The sequence below is a fragment of the Ambystoma mexicanum genome, chromosome 5q (assembly GCF_040938575.1).
Source record: "Ambystoma mexicanum isolate Mex_15411 chromosome 5q, UKY_AmexF1_1, whole genome shotgun sequence".
NCBI classification, from domain to species: domain Eukaryota; kingdom Metazoa; phylum Chordata; class Amphibia; order Caudata; family Ambystomatidae; genus Ambystoma; species Ambystoma mexicanum.
In genome coordinates this window covers 1093013158-1093028513 of record NC_090933.1, presented here as the reverse complement: position 1 = coordinate 1093028513, position 15356 = coordinate 1093013158, and the positions used below count along the sequence as shown (strand labels likewise).

The 15356-nt window shown below is 48.3% G+C and overlaps 1 protein-coding gene across 6 annotated transcripts in view; it reads left to right on the top strand.

Annotated features, from left to right (window-relative positions):
* The window catches only part of WASHC5 (WASH complex subunit 5), a 1117936-nt gene that overhangs the window by 1021583 nt on the left and 80997 nt on the right, over positions 1-15356 (top strand). For all 6 annotated transcript variants that reach the window (XM_069621617.1, XM_069621614.1, XM_069621616.1 and 3 more), the window contains one exon: positions 3962-4115. In XM_069621617.1, the coding sequence (XP_069477718.1) occupies positions 3962-4115 (154 nt within the window). The remainder of the gene's footprint in view (positions 1-3961; positions 4116-15356) is intronic.

The window sequence follows — 15356 nt, the reverse complement described above, 5'->3', positions numbered from 1 at the left end:
CCTTCAACGTTCTCCATGCGGAGTTAGAACATAAGTCTGCTCAGTTTGTTCCTCACTTGACCCTAAGCCATTCAGATCACTCAGCACCCGGGGCATGCCCCTATCAGTGCTAGCCTGCTTGTCATGTGAAGAACTGGCAGTCATGCCCAGAGAGTTGAAGCTGCAAATTGAGATGTTCCGAGGTAATTGTTGTTGAAAGATAAGTTGTTGGCTATTACCAACGGCCTTAATTGGACGTCATTCATTTGTTTGAGTGTGAATTTGTTTGTGAATGTGTTAACCGTGTTTTGCGGTGTAATTGCAGCGTGTACTTGGGCTTCTGTCTGTGTGGTCGGTGGGTTACGCGAAGCAGGAGCCAAGCAATTCCTGTGATTCTGGAATAAACATTGGAAGTCCTGATTGCAATGTAGAAGCGGGAGGTGGCGCCTTTGAAGAAGGCTCCTTCAGGCGTGTGCCACTCGTCAAATCTATAACCATTGTCGGACTCTTGCGCCTCAAAAATACTTAAGATACAAAACAATAATGGGTCTATTGCTGCATAAAACACAGGGGCGTGCGCGGCTGCGCGAGTAATGATTATTACTAGGTTTTCAACAACCGTGTTAATGGAGTAAGCACGTAACTGTGTGACTAACCAATGGGGTTGTCAGCATTTGCTTTCTAGAACAGGAAGTTATATGACAAGCAAACACCTCGACCAATACACCCTCCTCCCCAACCCACTTTCTTGACGCAGCCGCTGCTTCAGTGAAATAGTGCTTGCACGACACAATGCAGGCAGCAAAATGCCTATATCAGAGATAAATATATGCCGCTCACCTCTGATTGTAGGCCACATCTGAGCTAAACATAATAAAGTGAAATGCAAACCAGATAGAGCAGCTGTTCAGTAGCCAACTTGCCTCACGTGCCTAACCGACTCCTAACGGGCACTTTGTAAGGCACTTCCAGGTGCACGCACGCAGGGGCCCGTGCCTAAAATATGAAGTGTGCCGGAAAAAGGGGCGGAGCCACCACGAGTCTGAAAAAATGGAAAAAAGGAGCAAAAGTAATATTTTTTGGCAAAATGTTTTGACAAGTTGTGGCAAGGTCAAAAAGAAGATACTTTGATAGCATCAAGACTCAATGCAGATCCAGTCGTTGCAGCAGTCAATTAGGTCCGTAGCAGGATGCTCACCACGCTCCCTCCCAGCTCCTTGAGGCACTTTCTGAGGCACTTCCGGGGGCGCGTGCCTGTGCCTAAAATAGGAAGTGTGCCGAAAAAAAGGACGGAACAACTACAAGTCATAAGAATGCAGATCCAGTCGTAACAGCAGTCCATTAGGTCTGTAGCAGGCTGCTCACAACGCTCCCTCCCAGCTCCTTCCATGCTCCTTCCAGGCTCCTAACAGGCACTTTCTGAGGCGCTTCCAGGGGCGCGCCAGAACCAGCAAGGTCTGATAAACAGACAAGAGGCTGACAGTAAAGGTAGACAGGACAGGACAGGACTGGGACTGAGCAAAAGGAGAGGAAGACTTGGGCTGCTGGATTTTGTGAGGCAGACGGGGCGGTGGGAGGAGTTGTGAGAATATGAAGGATGTGTGTTGATTGGTGGGTTAGGTGCACATCATCCTTTTTCGGATGGAGAAGCGCCTGCGTGGGTCCGCCCATGCATTCGATAATAATAAGAAGAAGGCAGGAAAACCAAAAGGACAGGGAGCAGATAGAATGGCAAGTAACAGAATGATGTACTGAGGGTCAGGACAACGTAAGGAACGCTGAGACACACCGGACTGACTGAGAACCCGGGATTAAATAGCTTCTGGAGTGCCGTGGGTAGAACATGCTACGATGGCAACCAGGAGTGCTTGGCCGATAAGGTGCGCACAATGCCCCACAACATGGTGGCCCTAACATGGTTGCGTCCGGCATGCCATTGCCCAGACTGTGAGCTCTCGCTGGGAGCCAAAGTGCCCAGACGGAAGCGCCAGCAGAGATACCAGCGCCATTAGGCAACAGGCGGTCCAGCGGACATGACACATCGGTCGCTAATGCAATCTTCCCTGTTATGGACACCTGGGCTAGGGAGGAGGGAAAGGTTGGAGCAGTCGAGAGAGTGTAGTTTAAGGTGTGAATATGAGAAGGCTGATGCAGGGTTAAAGCAAGGTGACCAAGTAGTAGTGTGGGAGGCGGAGGGATAGTGTGGCAGGAGGAGGATTAGAGTGGCAGGAAGAGGAGCTGGGACAAAAGATTGGTGGGGAGGAGTTAAGGGAGAGGAATCCGATATAGTGGAATAGTAGGGTGACAGTGGGTGTGAGTGACACCAGTTGAGTCCTACAGAACTAGTGTAAGGCACTAACCCAATACCTATTAGATCACTAAACCTTGGTCAGAGTAATAAAAGTTAGGAAGTCCTTGACTGAGTCGGTGGGCCTGCATTTAGGGAGTCATTACTAGTCAAAGTCACAGTTTAAACAGTGGGGGTTCAATAGTCGATAGCATTTTTTTGCCACCCTCCCTGAAATATCCAGGGGAAGGGTACCGCCCTCTGCATCCAAGTGGTTCGCCTTGGCAAATAGTATCTATGCTGGATTTATCTGTTTGCTTTGATTGTGAACACTTTCGGCCGAACCTAGGTCAGAGACATTTTCCTTACACTTTTAGTTCCTTTTGAGTGTGAGGATCAGATTAGTATGTTTTTTTTAGGACGCAAGGACAACTTATATAATTTGTCAACTTGGCACAGACTGATCTTTAGTTTTAGTTTGCTAGGTAGAGAGAAATTCTTTAGGATAGGGACAGAGAGATCTTTATCAAACCCTTATCTGTAATAATGGTGTCTGTTAATGAAAATATGACCTCTTTGTGTCCGCCTCTCATTTCTGATCCCTCACATTGAATTGCAGCATCAAATGTCCATTTCATATCCACAATGTATCTGCCTTTACTGCCTTGATGAAGACCACAACACGCAAGACTGCGGGTTCTGCCAATCGATGCACCTGAAGGTGCTACGAGAGCGTGAAGTTAAACTTACCACCTTCTTCCACATGGAAAAAGGCGATAAGCGGACCCGTTCAAGGTCGCCGGAAATGGACCGCGGCAACGAGGAACGTTTGCCAGTCCAAAACGGCAAAAGGAAGAAACCCTGCAAGAGGTTACGATCCCCTGTCGGTTCTTTGAGGCATCATTCTTAGAAAAAAGAGGAGTCACCACTCCATGGTCGGCCAAGAGGAAGAGGCTCTGCAGGTACCTTTTCCCATCCAGTCCTCTACCCCAGAGGAATGGGAGGCATTCAGGCTGAAGATGCTTGACATTTTCGCAAAGACCCCGATAGCCCGACACCAGGGCCATTGCATTGACGTCATCAGCCCGGACTACTTCAGCTTTGGTCAAGCCGACGGATCCCACTGTGCTTGGAAGAGCCGGCAGGAACTCTGCATTGAGACGCTACAAGATTGCAGTAAAGGGAAACACCATTGCGTCTCGGGGCATCTGTCTACTGACCGCAGAACCCTATATAGCGCTGCCGACTGACGCTGGAGATGTGACAGAGTTTTGCCCGCTCCCCACAATGGCATGCATGTCCTATTTATGATGAGGAAGGGGGATCCTATCCCTTTCGAGCTGGTGCAAATCCCATAGATTTGATTGAACTCTCAGAGATTGTAGGGTAACAAAGTGACAAATTGATATGTCACAAAATGATTGTCCCATTTTAACCCAAATCTAGTTTTCAGGACAGTTGTAAGCCACTTATGACCAATTGGCATGTCACAATGGATTCCTCCTGGTTTAACGCTTCTCTCTTTAGCCGAACTGTTGCGTGTCATCTATGTCAAATTGTTAGTTAAAATATATTTTCTGACATCAGCTTAGTAATTGTTTAGACACTTGAGAAGGTGACAAAACAATACATGTTTCTTTAACTATGAAATGTAATAATATACTCTACCTTGTTCCTTTCTCCATTTCAATTTAGGTATGGCATGCAGAAAACCTGCAGATCCGGTAGACTGGCCTCCGTTGGTATTGGGCATCCTCACTCTGTTAAAGCAGTTTAATTCGCGATACACTGAGCAATTTCTGTCTCTGATTGGTCAGTTTATTCGTTCAACGATGGAGCAGTGCACGAGGTATGGGGATATTTGGCTTTTTTCAGTTAATATTTGTGAACTATAATGTTAATTCTAATGCAAACCTTTGAATTGAAGACACGTTTTCATTCCTTACTTTTGTTAAAAATAAATCACAGTAGTCCCTTTACCGTGGAAAATTAAGGACTATATAGAAAAACCACCCACAAATCTCATAACACGCTACTCAATGATATTCACTGTCATGAGCACAATTAACACAGAAAAACTTTTCATGGTATCTCTGGTGTTTGCTATAAAAAGGGAACAGCAGTGGTTAAGTGAAAGTGACTTTTTTTACGGTTGATATTTTATTTTTAAATCTTAAACTGTCTCGATCGGCTTACATGAACAAACTTTGCTTACCAAAGTTTCTAGACTTAAGTAAATGTATTAAGTTGTTTGAGTGATGTATTCAAAGTTCTTTCGTTAAATATCATGTACAAATGGACTTGTGCAGTGAGCGTTTCCCGTCGGTCCGAGACCTAAATGCACCAAGATACAGTTAGTATTCTCTTGTCACTTACGGGCATATGATTTCCAACACAAATAGGTTCTGCCACAAAGTTGTAGTGGCAACCTAGAGTACACAATGCATGTAGAAACTTCTTCGTGCCTACTATGTGGTCCATAACTATTTTAAACCTAAAAAGAGGATTTGTTTGACTAAGTATTTCTGGAGCTTGTGGATCTGCTTGGATCACATGCTCTGCATAGTCCGACATCTGGTGGAAGTCGCAGAGTATTACTTGATTTCTTTTCGAAACTCAAAATCGGACGTCGACAGGGCGTATTTAGTAATACTATCCCTATTGTGTGTACTGTACCCATGGTCCTTCGCTCGCCGAGGTCCCTCAGATTGTTTTTTTCCGCTGAAGTCGGTAGCAAATGCATAGTTCGCTTCCAGGCAGATGCCTTTGATGAGCTAAAGTTGTAATTATAGACTTTTTCATTCCTTTGTTGTTTGCCTTGCCGCATGGCTGCTTGACAGCTCCCAACGAACACCATCATCGTCGACCCCCTGCCAAAAGGGCCCATCTTGAGCCACAGCCTAGCACCTCTGCTCTAGGCACTCCGGCCTCGACGTTCCAAGACAGCTCTCACACATATCAAGACCCCTCTGTCACGATCAGTGCCCCTGACCACCTCAGGTATAACAGCCCCCTGGCAGCAGTGGGGCTAAAGCCCTTCACACTGGCCCCAAGGGCCTTAAAACTGCATCCCAACGTCTGGCACGTAACCAAGCAGAGAGGGGTCCGGAATAGCGCTTAGACCTCCATCCAGTATCGTGTGGCGCCCCCGTGGATACCAAGTGAGCGATTATGATGACCCAGCAGACCCAGGGTGTCAGGGGGACATCTATGGTCAAGACCAGTTTTATGATGACGACATTTACGTGATCCAGTCGCCAGACCACCAGGACCAGCCGGTAGCGGATTGGCCTATTGACAATCAACTCCAGTACAATGAACTGCTACTACTCGACACTGAGGAGGCACAGTGTTAGGCAAGATTGTTTGCAGTACCCTGTGGGAGACTGCACCAGCCTTGTCCTCTTGGCAATAGCAACCCAACCTTCGGTAGAAGTCTGTACTACACAAGCTGGTAGTGACTGAGCAGCCAGGCTTATCCCAAGAGGGGTCAATGTGAGCTGTGGGTTTGCAACACAGAGTTTCACAGTGACAAGTATCCAAATAACACTTACACTCAAGGTTTATTGATTAAACAAGTATTCATTAATGTAAACAGTCAGTTTGAGTAAGCCTTCTTCAGAAGGGAGCAAATATGTAACACTTAAATATACTTCAAAATACACACTCTGTTTCAATAAAATCAGTAGATACCCTTTTGGGATGGCACACAGACACTTCCTACACCCTGAGGTGATTTCAATAACTAGGACACTGTGTACATTGATAGATCACTGGTGCATTTGGAGCAATGCGTAGTTTGATGTCAAAAAGGAAAAGGTTAAGGGAGAAAACAATGGTTAACAAGTTCCTCAAACGGGTAAGAACTTTTGAACCCCCCACAACCCCAGTGCAATGTAGATTAGCCCTTTCCCAGCTCTACAAGTAAAGAATTATTACTTTTGGAGGGACAGATCAAAACACAAAGTCAGAGGTTAGAAGAGTCTTCAGGGAGCCAAAACAGCCAATGTCAATTGAGCAAAGTCTAGGGGAGCTGAGGCACTTCTAGAAGGTAAGTAAAAAGTCATGCACAATGTTAGAGAGTTTTGTAGAAAAAGAAATCACTGTTGGGCCACAAGCTGGGAGGCTTATGATGAGCAAAGCTGCAAGCAACTCTGCAAAAGCAACCAGGACAAGTCTCAAATGAGAACTAGCAAGGCTACACAACAAAAGTTAAGTCCCCTTAGTTTTACAGTACCTTTGGTTAGAAGAAATTGGTTCCAGCTGGCTTCTGTTCTTGTGTAGGTCTGCTGATCCTGTTCCTGGGCCTCGATCGTGGGGACAAGAGGCGGGACGTCTGAGGACTCCTGCACTACGAATTGAAGGTTGGCAGCAGCAATGGGCAAACTTCAAATCAGCGGCACTTCAGTTTCAGCTTCTCTCACAAATAGCACCACTGCGGTTCTCGGCTACCTTAATGGACTTTCCTCGCATCTGGGGTCCAGCACTCTGTTGAGGTGGCTCAGGTTGGGTCAGTTTGCTTCATGGGAGTCCGGAAGGTCTTTCTGGAGCTCGGGTCTGACTTAGACACTCACTCGATTCTGGTGTTCCTCTCCCTGGCAGTCGGTTCCTGCAGCAGCAATGGAAGTTGTTCGGGAGAATTCTCAGAAATGTGCTAATTCCCTCCACCTTAGAGAACCCCTGCAACTTTGCTGGATTTTGAGGACTTGATTTTTTTAAACCTTGAGAGTGTGACCCTTTATCCCACACTCTCATTTTTTTATTGTGATTCTGAACACTTGTGTGTTTCTTTTGGTTGTGGAGTCTGACAAACTCCATAGGCATCTTTTTATTTTAATTTTTTATTGTGTATACAGTTTAATAGAAAACTTTAACACATTAAGTAAAAATAATTAGAAAAGAAAAGATTCACATGCTTAATTCTTAAACAGCAAAAGATTATTACAGCAGAAAAGAAAAAAATATTAAAAATCGAAAAAGTATTTCCACATTTAAAAAAATACCTAAGTTATATAAAAAGAGGATATCATGCAGCAGGATAGAACACATTTACATATCCTTAGTAAAATACCAGTACAGATCAATTCATCTGACAACGGTCCATTTGTAGTGATAATAAAGAGAATTTCATTAGGCATCTGTCGAATCATAAGGAGCAATACACATATATGAATCCTATGTTCAGCACATAGTCTGAGACATACCCAAGATTTAGAAACATAGGCTTTTACTTTGTTCCTCCAGTAGTCTTGCGTCACTTTCAAATTTACGTAGTTGCTTATTTACACATTTCCATACTTGTGTTATAGCAATGATCCTACTACGGCTATATCCAGACAAGCAGTTTAACTAGAACTATTCATGGGTTATATCATCCAGATCTTTTACAAAATTAAAATAGCAATGAACATAGATGGGTTTCATCATTGGGCAATTTGTAAGCGCATGTCTTGCTGTCTCTATATATATATATTTTTTTATTTCATATAGTTTAAAAAAAACTTGAAATGGAAACATAACTTACTACAACAATTAGTACTTACATAAAATTATCACATTATGATTAATAAAATAAAAAAGACAAGAATGAAGATGTTATGTACAAAGCTCTAGACTTATTCACTAAAAGCCATCTTCTCTGCTTCCAACTTAGATTGTAAATTTGCTAAGTACCTCGTGAGTGCAAGGGTTCATTTTTTTTCCATCACTGTTGTGCATTTGGCACCACCAGTCCTCACTACTATAGGTCATACATTTGTGCATTTCTTTCCCCAGGAAAGTTGTTCTCGTGTGTCTTAGGTATGGACAGAAGAGGACTAGATGTTTTAGATTTTCCACATTCTGATTGCAGAATCTGCACATTGTATTTTCAGCATGAATCGTTCTTCTTTGAATCCAGATTTCCTTTGTTTCGAATAGATTCAGTCTGAATTTCAGGTACAGCTTTCGAGGGGATTGGGTTCTCCGACATATTCCATATCTATGACAGGTAATGTCCACAGCTGTGCTGCTTCAGAAAATCTCCTGCGTCGATGCGCCGCTCCCGAGGACCTCCTCCGATAGCCGACGTCACCCGATGTGATAAGTGGGACACACGACGCCCGTAGCCTCAGTTCTGTTTTTTCCGCAAACGTGTTCGCTTCGTGAATCTCGGTATGCCTCAACTCTTTGGAGTTTGCTGTATTCTTCTCGGTTCGTTGAACCTGTTCGGTTTTTGTGAAAACCTGTTCGTGACGATGTCTAATTCGTCTTCAACCCCGCGTCCGGGCTTCAAGACATGCAGGGACTGTGGGTCCAAGATGTCGGTCACGGACTCGCAGGACGCCTGCCTCTTGTGCCTCGGGGAGGCCCACGATACAGACGACTGTGTCGACTGCCAGTCGCTCACGGCCAAGGCCTTGCGGGAGCGCAAGAAGAAGCTGTCGGTAGGTCGGGTTTCTAAGCCCCGGAAGTCGAGGTCTACAGGGCTTTCGACGGATGACTCGAGAGGCGATTCTCCGCATCATTGTCGGAAGTCCAGTGGGTCTCGTTCCAGGAGTCGGTCTCGCCACTCCTCTGCCTCTTCGAGGCATTCCCGGAAGCGCCGGCATCGGTCGCCTTCCCCGTCCTCTTCCGAGGACTCCGCCCGTCGGCTGGTTTCTTATCCCACCATGCAAGCGACATCGGAGGAATGGACTTCCTTTGGGAAGCAGGTGTTAGCGATTCTTGAATCGCAGGGCACCAGTTGGTCCGCGCCTCCGAGTGGGGTCGGTCGGCACCGGTCGAGAGACACCACTCGTACGCCTTCGGGCTCGGGTGGTCGGCATGGCTCGCAGGAAAGGTTCCGCTCGGATAAGGGTAGCCGTTCTCGCCATGCCCGTTCCAGGTCCTGGTCCTCGACGCGCTCGTGACCGCGTGATCCTGTGCCGTCTTCGAGGAAGAGGTCGACGCCTGTGGGGCCGAGGTCGTCGACGATTTCTCTCAAGGCTCCTCCTCCGAGGGGGTCGTCGACACTGTTGGCGCCTAGGTCGTCGAGAGACACGCTCGGAGCTCTGCCTTCGAGGCCTGTGTTGATGCTGTTGATGTTGGCGGCGCTGCAGCTGACGCCGATGCCGATTCTCTCAACGCTGGCGCCGACTCGTTCGGCGCCCTCAACGCCTTTCGAGGCGGTGGTGTCGGAGGGGCCCTGTGGCACTGGGTTAGCCCCTAGAAAGGCTCTGGCTAAGGTCAGGCATTGCTTTGGTCCCCAGGTGTCTTCCTCTCACCGCCTGGAGTACATTTCAGAGGGTGATGAAGGCTCTGATGAAGGCTTGGTTCCTGTTACGGTACCAGATGAGCTTCTCTTGGGCCATAGCCAGTTTGATGACCTGAGGCAGTCACTGCATGATGCCAGTGGACTGGATACCTCTCCGGAGGTGGGGTTTTGTAGGCCAGAGCCTGGCACTCATGCCGATTCTTCATACCGGCGCCTTATGTCTCGGGTCACCGAGTACTTGGGATGGTCGGCTCCCCCAGGGGAGTTCGTTCAGGATGATCTCACGGACATCCTTGATCTTGGTCCCCCCACTGACCCGGTACTGCCGTTTCATATGGCTCTGCAGAGAAGGGTGGCCGTGGCTTGGACTGCTCCAGAGAGTCTCCCGGCAGGGGGCAAGACTTTGTCGCGAAAATACCGTCCAGCCAGTAGCGACCCCTGCTACTTGTCCAGGCACCCCACTCCGGAGAGTTTGGTGGTGCAGGCGGCTACGGCCCCGGCAAAGCAGGCGTCGTATCCTAGCATCCCTCCGGATAGGGACGACAAACGTTTTGACGGCTGGGCGAAGAAAGTGTTTTCTTCAGGGGGTATGGCGCTTCAGGCGGCCAACTCCATATGTGCCTTGTCTCGTTTCACACACACTCTGTGGAACTGTGTTGCATTAGCGGCTGAACATATTCCCGAAGGGGACGAACGGATGGTTTCCTTGCTATGGTTGAGGATGCAAGGATGCCATGTGTGAGGCCGTTCAGTTGGGTTTGGACATGGCAGATTGTGTCAGCCGGTCCATGGTGGCGAGCACCATAATACGCAGGTTTGCGTGGTTGCGGAAGTCTGGGTTCGCTCCTGATGTGCAGTCCCGGCTCCTCAACATGCCCTGTGACGGTGAACATCTTTTTGGCAGCAAAGCTGACGAGAGCCTTGAGAGGTTGAGGACCTCCAAAGCTGCAGCGAAGTCGTTGGGCGCTGCAGTTCGACAACCTGCGCCTTTTCGTCCTAGGGAACAACAATGGAGGGTAGGTTCCTTTTGCTATTACTCGTCCTTCAGTAAAGCAAAAGGAGCTGTCAGTCAAAGAGGCCACCGTAAGAGTGCCAGAGGTGGAAAACAAGGTACTCGAGGTGCCAAGGCCGCTCAGGCAGTTGCCTCTTTGCCCTCAGGCAGCGCCGCAGCCGCTACCACTCAGTCATGAGGCCAGGTCCCATGGTTCGCCGGTTGGGGTAAGGCTGGCGCAGCATCTTGTAGAGTGGCGTGCCATTACTTCAGATGTGTGGGTTCTGGAGATCATAACCCATGGCTACTGTCTTCATTTTCGGCAGAGGCCTCTCAACAATCCACCTGTGAACCTCTTTGAAGAGTCCGGATCCGCTCCTTGCGCAGGAAATTCAAGCCCTGCTGGAGAAGGCGCCATAGAACTGGTGCCTGTAGCGGAGAGGAACAAGGGATGGTATTCCCCTTATTTTTTGATATCGAAGAAAGACGGGGGATTGAGACCCATCATGGACTTGCGCGGTTTGAACAAACTCCTCAGGAAGGACAAGTTCAAAATGGTTACTCTCTCTCAAGTCCTCCAGGCCCTTCAACTTCAGGATTGGTTGGTGTCTCTCGACCTCAAGGATGCTTAATTCCATGTGCCGATCCATCCCAAGCACAAGTACCACCTGAGGTTCGCGGTTGGGGACTCGCACTTTCAGTTTCTGGTCCTGCCGTTCGGATTGACCTCCGCCCCAAGGGTTTTCACCAAGCTCATGGTGTTGGAAGCGCATCTCAGGAAAGGGGGGGATTCACGTCTACCCCTCGCTGGACGATTGGTTGATCAGGGGGAGCTCTCCCGAGCAAGTCTTGGATCATCTGTCCGTCACCTGCCACTCCCTTCACAAGCTGGGCTTCTCCCTCAATTTAAAGAAGTCCCATTTGACGCCAACACAGCGGCTCCAGTACATCAGAGCAGTGCTCGACACATCCCTGGGGCTGTGTTTTCCTCCCCAGCTGAGGGCTCTTCACATTCAGCAGATGGTGCACAAGTTTCAGCTTGCCCAGACTCTCCCAGCGTCCGAGTTCTTGAGACTGCTCGGCCTCATGGGGTTCTACGTTATTTCGTCGACCACTTTTTCATCGTGGGACTTTTCATCGCCGACCCTTTCATCGGCAACCTTTTTATTTTTATTTTATTATATTTTTTTATGGGGGGCTGCGCCCCCGCAAACCCCCCCTTACTTAATCATACCCCAACCCGCACAAACACCACCCCCCCCCCCCTATAGAAATGTTTAAAAAAAAATGTTGGCGATGAAAAGTACCACGATGAAAAAGTGGTCGACGAAATGCGTGTATACCCCTCATGGCATCCTGCATTCTTCTGGTGCCATAGGCCAGGTTGCGGATGTGATCTTTGCAATGGGCACTCAAGCTCCAGTGGTCTGTCCTCCGGCAGGTTGTTGGACCCTGTTCAGGTGCCGCCCTCGGTCGCCCAGGACCTTCTGTGGTGGGCAGTTGAAGGCAATCTGATGAAGGCGGCCCCATTTTGGCTGCCCTGGCCAGAGGTGACGATCGTGACGGACGCATCCCTCATGGGATGGGGAGCTCATGCCAACGAGTTGCCAGTCAGCGGTCGTTGGTCTCCGTCGGAGTCTAGACTCCATATCAATCTGTTGGAGCTGAGGGCCGTCAGGCTAGCCCTGAAGGCTTTTCTGCCGACTGTGCGAGGAAAGAGTGTCCTGATTCTAACGGACAATATGGTGGCCATGCACTACCTCAACAAATAGGGGGGGGCAGGTTAACTTCCTCTGTGCAGGAAGGCCATGCAGCTCGAGTTCTGGGCCATACAGCAGGAAGTTTCGATCTCGGCTGTTCGTCTGGCCGGAGATGACAACGGAGCCGGCAGACGCTCTGAGCAGGCAGAGCGCGATCTCTCACGAGTGGGAGCTGGCTCAGGAGATTCTCCTGGAGATCTTCGCCCTTTGGGGGACCCCTCAAGTGGATCTCTTCGCCTCCAGTGTCAATCGGAAGTGCGAAAGTTTCTGCTCGTGGGAATCTCCTCCAAAAGGAGCCTTAGGAGACACGTTCGTGGTCATTCTCACTGCTGTACGCGTTTCCTCCAGCCCCCGTCATCCCGTAAGTACTGCGGAGGTTATGGAGGTTCGGTTCCCGGATGATCCTCATTGCTCCGGCGTGGGCCCGGAGGACGTGGTACCCAGACCTTCTCGACTTGTCCATCTGCCCTCCATGTCGTCTTCCCTACGACGATCTGCTCTCACAGGAGCGGGGTCAGGTTCCCCATCCAGAGGTCAGATCCCTCAACCTTCACGCTTGGCTTCTGAAAGGTTGAGGTATAAGGATTGGACTCCCTGAAGGCGTGATGGAGGTGTTGCTCTCGGCCAGGTGGCCGGCAACAAAGTCTCTGTACCGTTGCCGTTGGAGAAAGTTCTGCGACTGGTGCAGAGTTAAGAATGTGGATCCTTTTTAGTGCGACATTCCCATGGTTCTGTCTTTTTTGCTTTCCTTGGCCCACAGGGGCTTGCAAGTGGGGACCATTAAAGGTTACCTGGCGGCGCTGTCCATATTTAAGCGCTCGTCTGAAGAATGTTCCTATTTTAAGATTCCTTTAATTTCTCAGTTTTTGAAAGGGCTCCCTAATGTGTTCCCTCCGTCACCTTTTCTGGTGCCCGGTTGGGATTTGAACCTTGTTCTTAAGTTTCTTATGGGTGCTCCGTTTGAGCTTTTGCATTCTTGCCCTTTGAGACTGTTAACTCTGAAAACTGTGTTTTTGGTTGTGGTTACTTCCGCTCGCAGAGTGAGTGATTTACAGGCACTTTCAGTTAAGCCACCCTTCACTGTGTTTCATAAGGACAGGGTTGTCCTTAGAGTTCGTCCTTCCTTTCTTCCTAAGGTGGTTTCAGAATTTCATTTGAGCCAGAAGGTTGTTCTTCCGGCGTTCTATCCTCCTCCACATCCTGGTAAGGAAGAGGAGAGGCTCCATAGGCTTGATCCTAGGAGAGCGTTGAGCTTTTATATTTCACGCATGTCCCGGGTCAGAGTGGACGATCAACTTTTCATTGGTTACGCTGGAAAGCGTTTGGGACAAGCTGTGACGAAACAGACTTTCTCGTTGAATTATTTTAGCTATCTCCGAGTATTACCGCTTGGCGGGTGAGGACCCTCCGGCTGGCTTGCGGGCCCATTCTACCAGGGGAGTGGCTGCGTCTACTGCCCTGCAGAGGGGTGTTCCTATTCGTCACATCTGTGATGCAGCCACCTGGGCTTCAGTACATACTTTTGTACGTCACTACTCCCTCGATTCCATCCGAGGGCAGGATCTGACCTTAGGCAAGGCAGTCCTTTATTCCGCAATTTGATTGGGCATGATAAATTTGTGTTCTAAATTCTTTTCCCACCTCCTTGCTTGGTACTGCTTTGGGAGTCTGTCATAGATATGGAATACGTCGGAGGACCCAATCCCCTCGAAAAACAAGTTACTTTCTTACCTGGTAAGGTTCTTTCGATGGGATGGTCCGACGACGTATTCCATATTGCTCCCCCCCTACCTTCCCCGCTGCAGAATTTCTTTTGCGATTGCAGCTTGCGTTACGCCAAGGCCTTGTGTGTCTGACTGGCAGAAAACTGGTGTCACGCGTTCTGGGGGAAAAAACTACAACTGAGGCTATGGGGGTCGTGCGTCCTACTTATCACATCGGGTCACGTTGGCCGTCGGAGGAGGTCCTCGGGGACGGCGCATCGACGTCATCGATGCAGGACGCAGACGCCGAAGATTTTCTGAAGCAGCACAGCTGTGGACATTACCTGTCATAGATATGGAATACGTCGTCGGACCATCCCATCGAAAGAACGTTACCAGGTAAGAAAGTTACTTGTTCTTCTCAGGCGTTTCCATGGCCAGATGACCATGTATTTGGGAATTGTATTGACTCCTTTGGCTTCCACCGGCGAATTGGCCATGCATCTATGATTCGCTCTTTGTTCGACTGTCTCGATCCAATCCAATTGCAGAATTCTTTTTTTTACTGCGTTTGGGTTGCGCCAAAGGGTTTTTTCATCCAATGTCAATTGTGCCAAGATGTCTTTGCATTGCTGTCTCCACACGATTAGAGCTGACTTGCATTCTTGCGGTTTTTTTAGGCTCCATTAGAACTTCAAAGGGTGCTAGTTCCGCTTCTTCTAGAGTCTTCCTATATAGTGCCAGTTTGTTCCACATTAATCCTGCGTTTAATGAGGTTAGCCCCACCTCGTATAACGCACAAGCGGTGGGAAAACTCAATGGTAGCTGTAGAATAGGTTTCCAGAACTTGCTTTTGCACCTGGCCCATATCTCGGAAGCACACCCAAAAATACTTTCTGCTCCGAAGGTCAAGATGGGAGTCACCTTACTCTTATAAAACTTCATTATTGGAACGTACGAGAATTTTCCATATTTTGTGTGCAGGATCAAGCCTTGTGTTATTAGCTGTTTGCAATTACTTGCGATCTTCTTCATCATTGGGTCATTCATCATTTATGCTGGAATTTATCAGCGTCCCCAAGTATCTTGTCTGAGTAACTTTACGCAGGGCTTCAGTCCCCAATGACCATCTCAGCTTTCTTGTCTTTGGTTGGCCGCCACTTCTGTTTTCAAGGACAAGTATCTCTGATTTCGCTGCGTTGATCTCGAGACCTAAGTCCTCGATAAACTTCTTTAGAGCATATAGCTTTCTTTGGAGACCGATAGGTGTTAAGTCCAAAACGACCATGTCATCGGCATAGAGGATCCAGCTTATGTGTCTGCCATTTATTTTTGGGGGGAAATGCCACTATGTCATCAAATATGGCTCCTACCTCAGAGATATAAAAATTGAAGAGTGTCG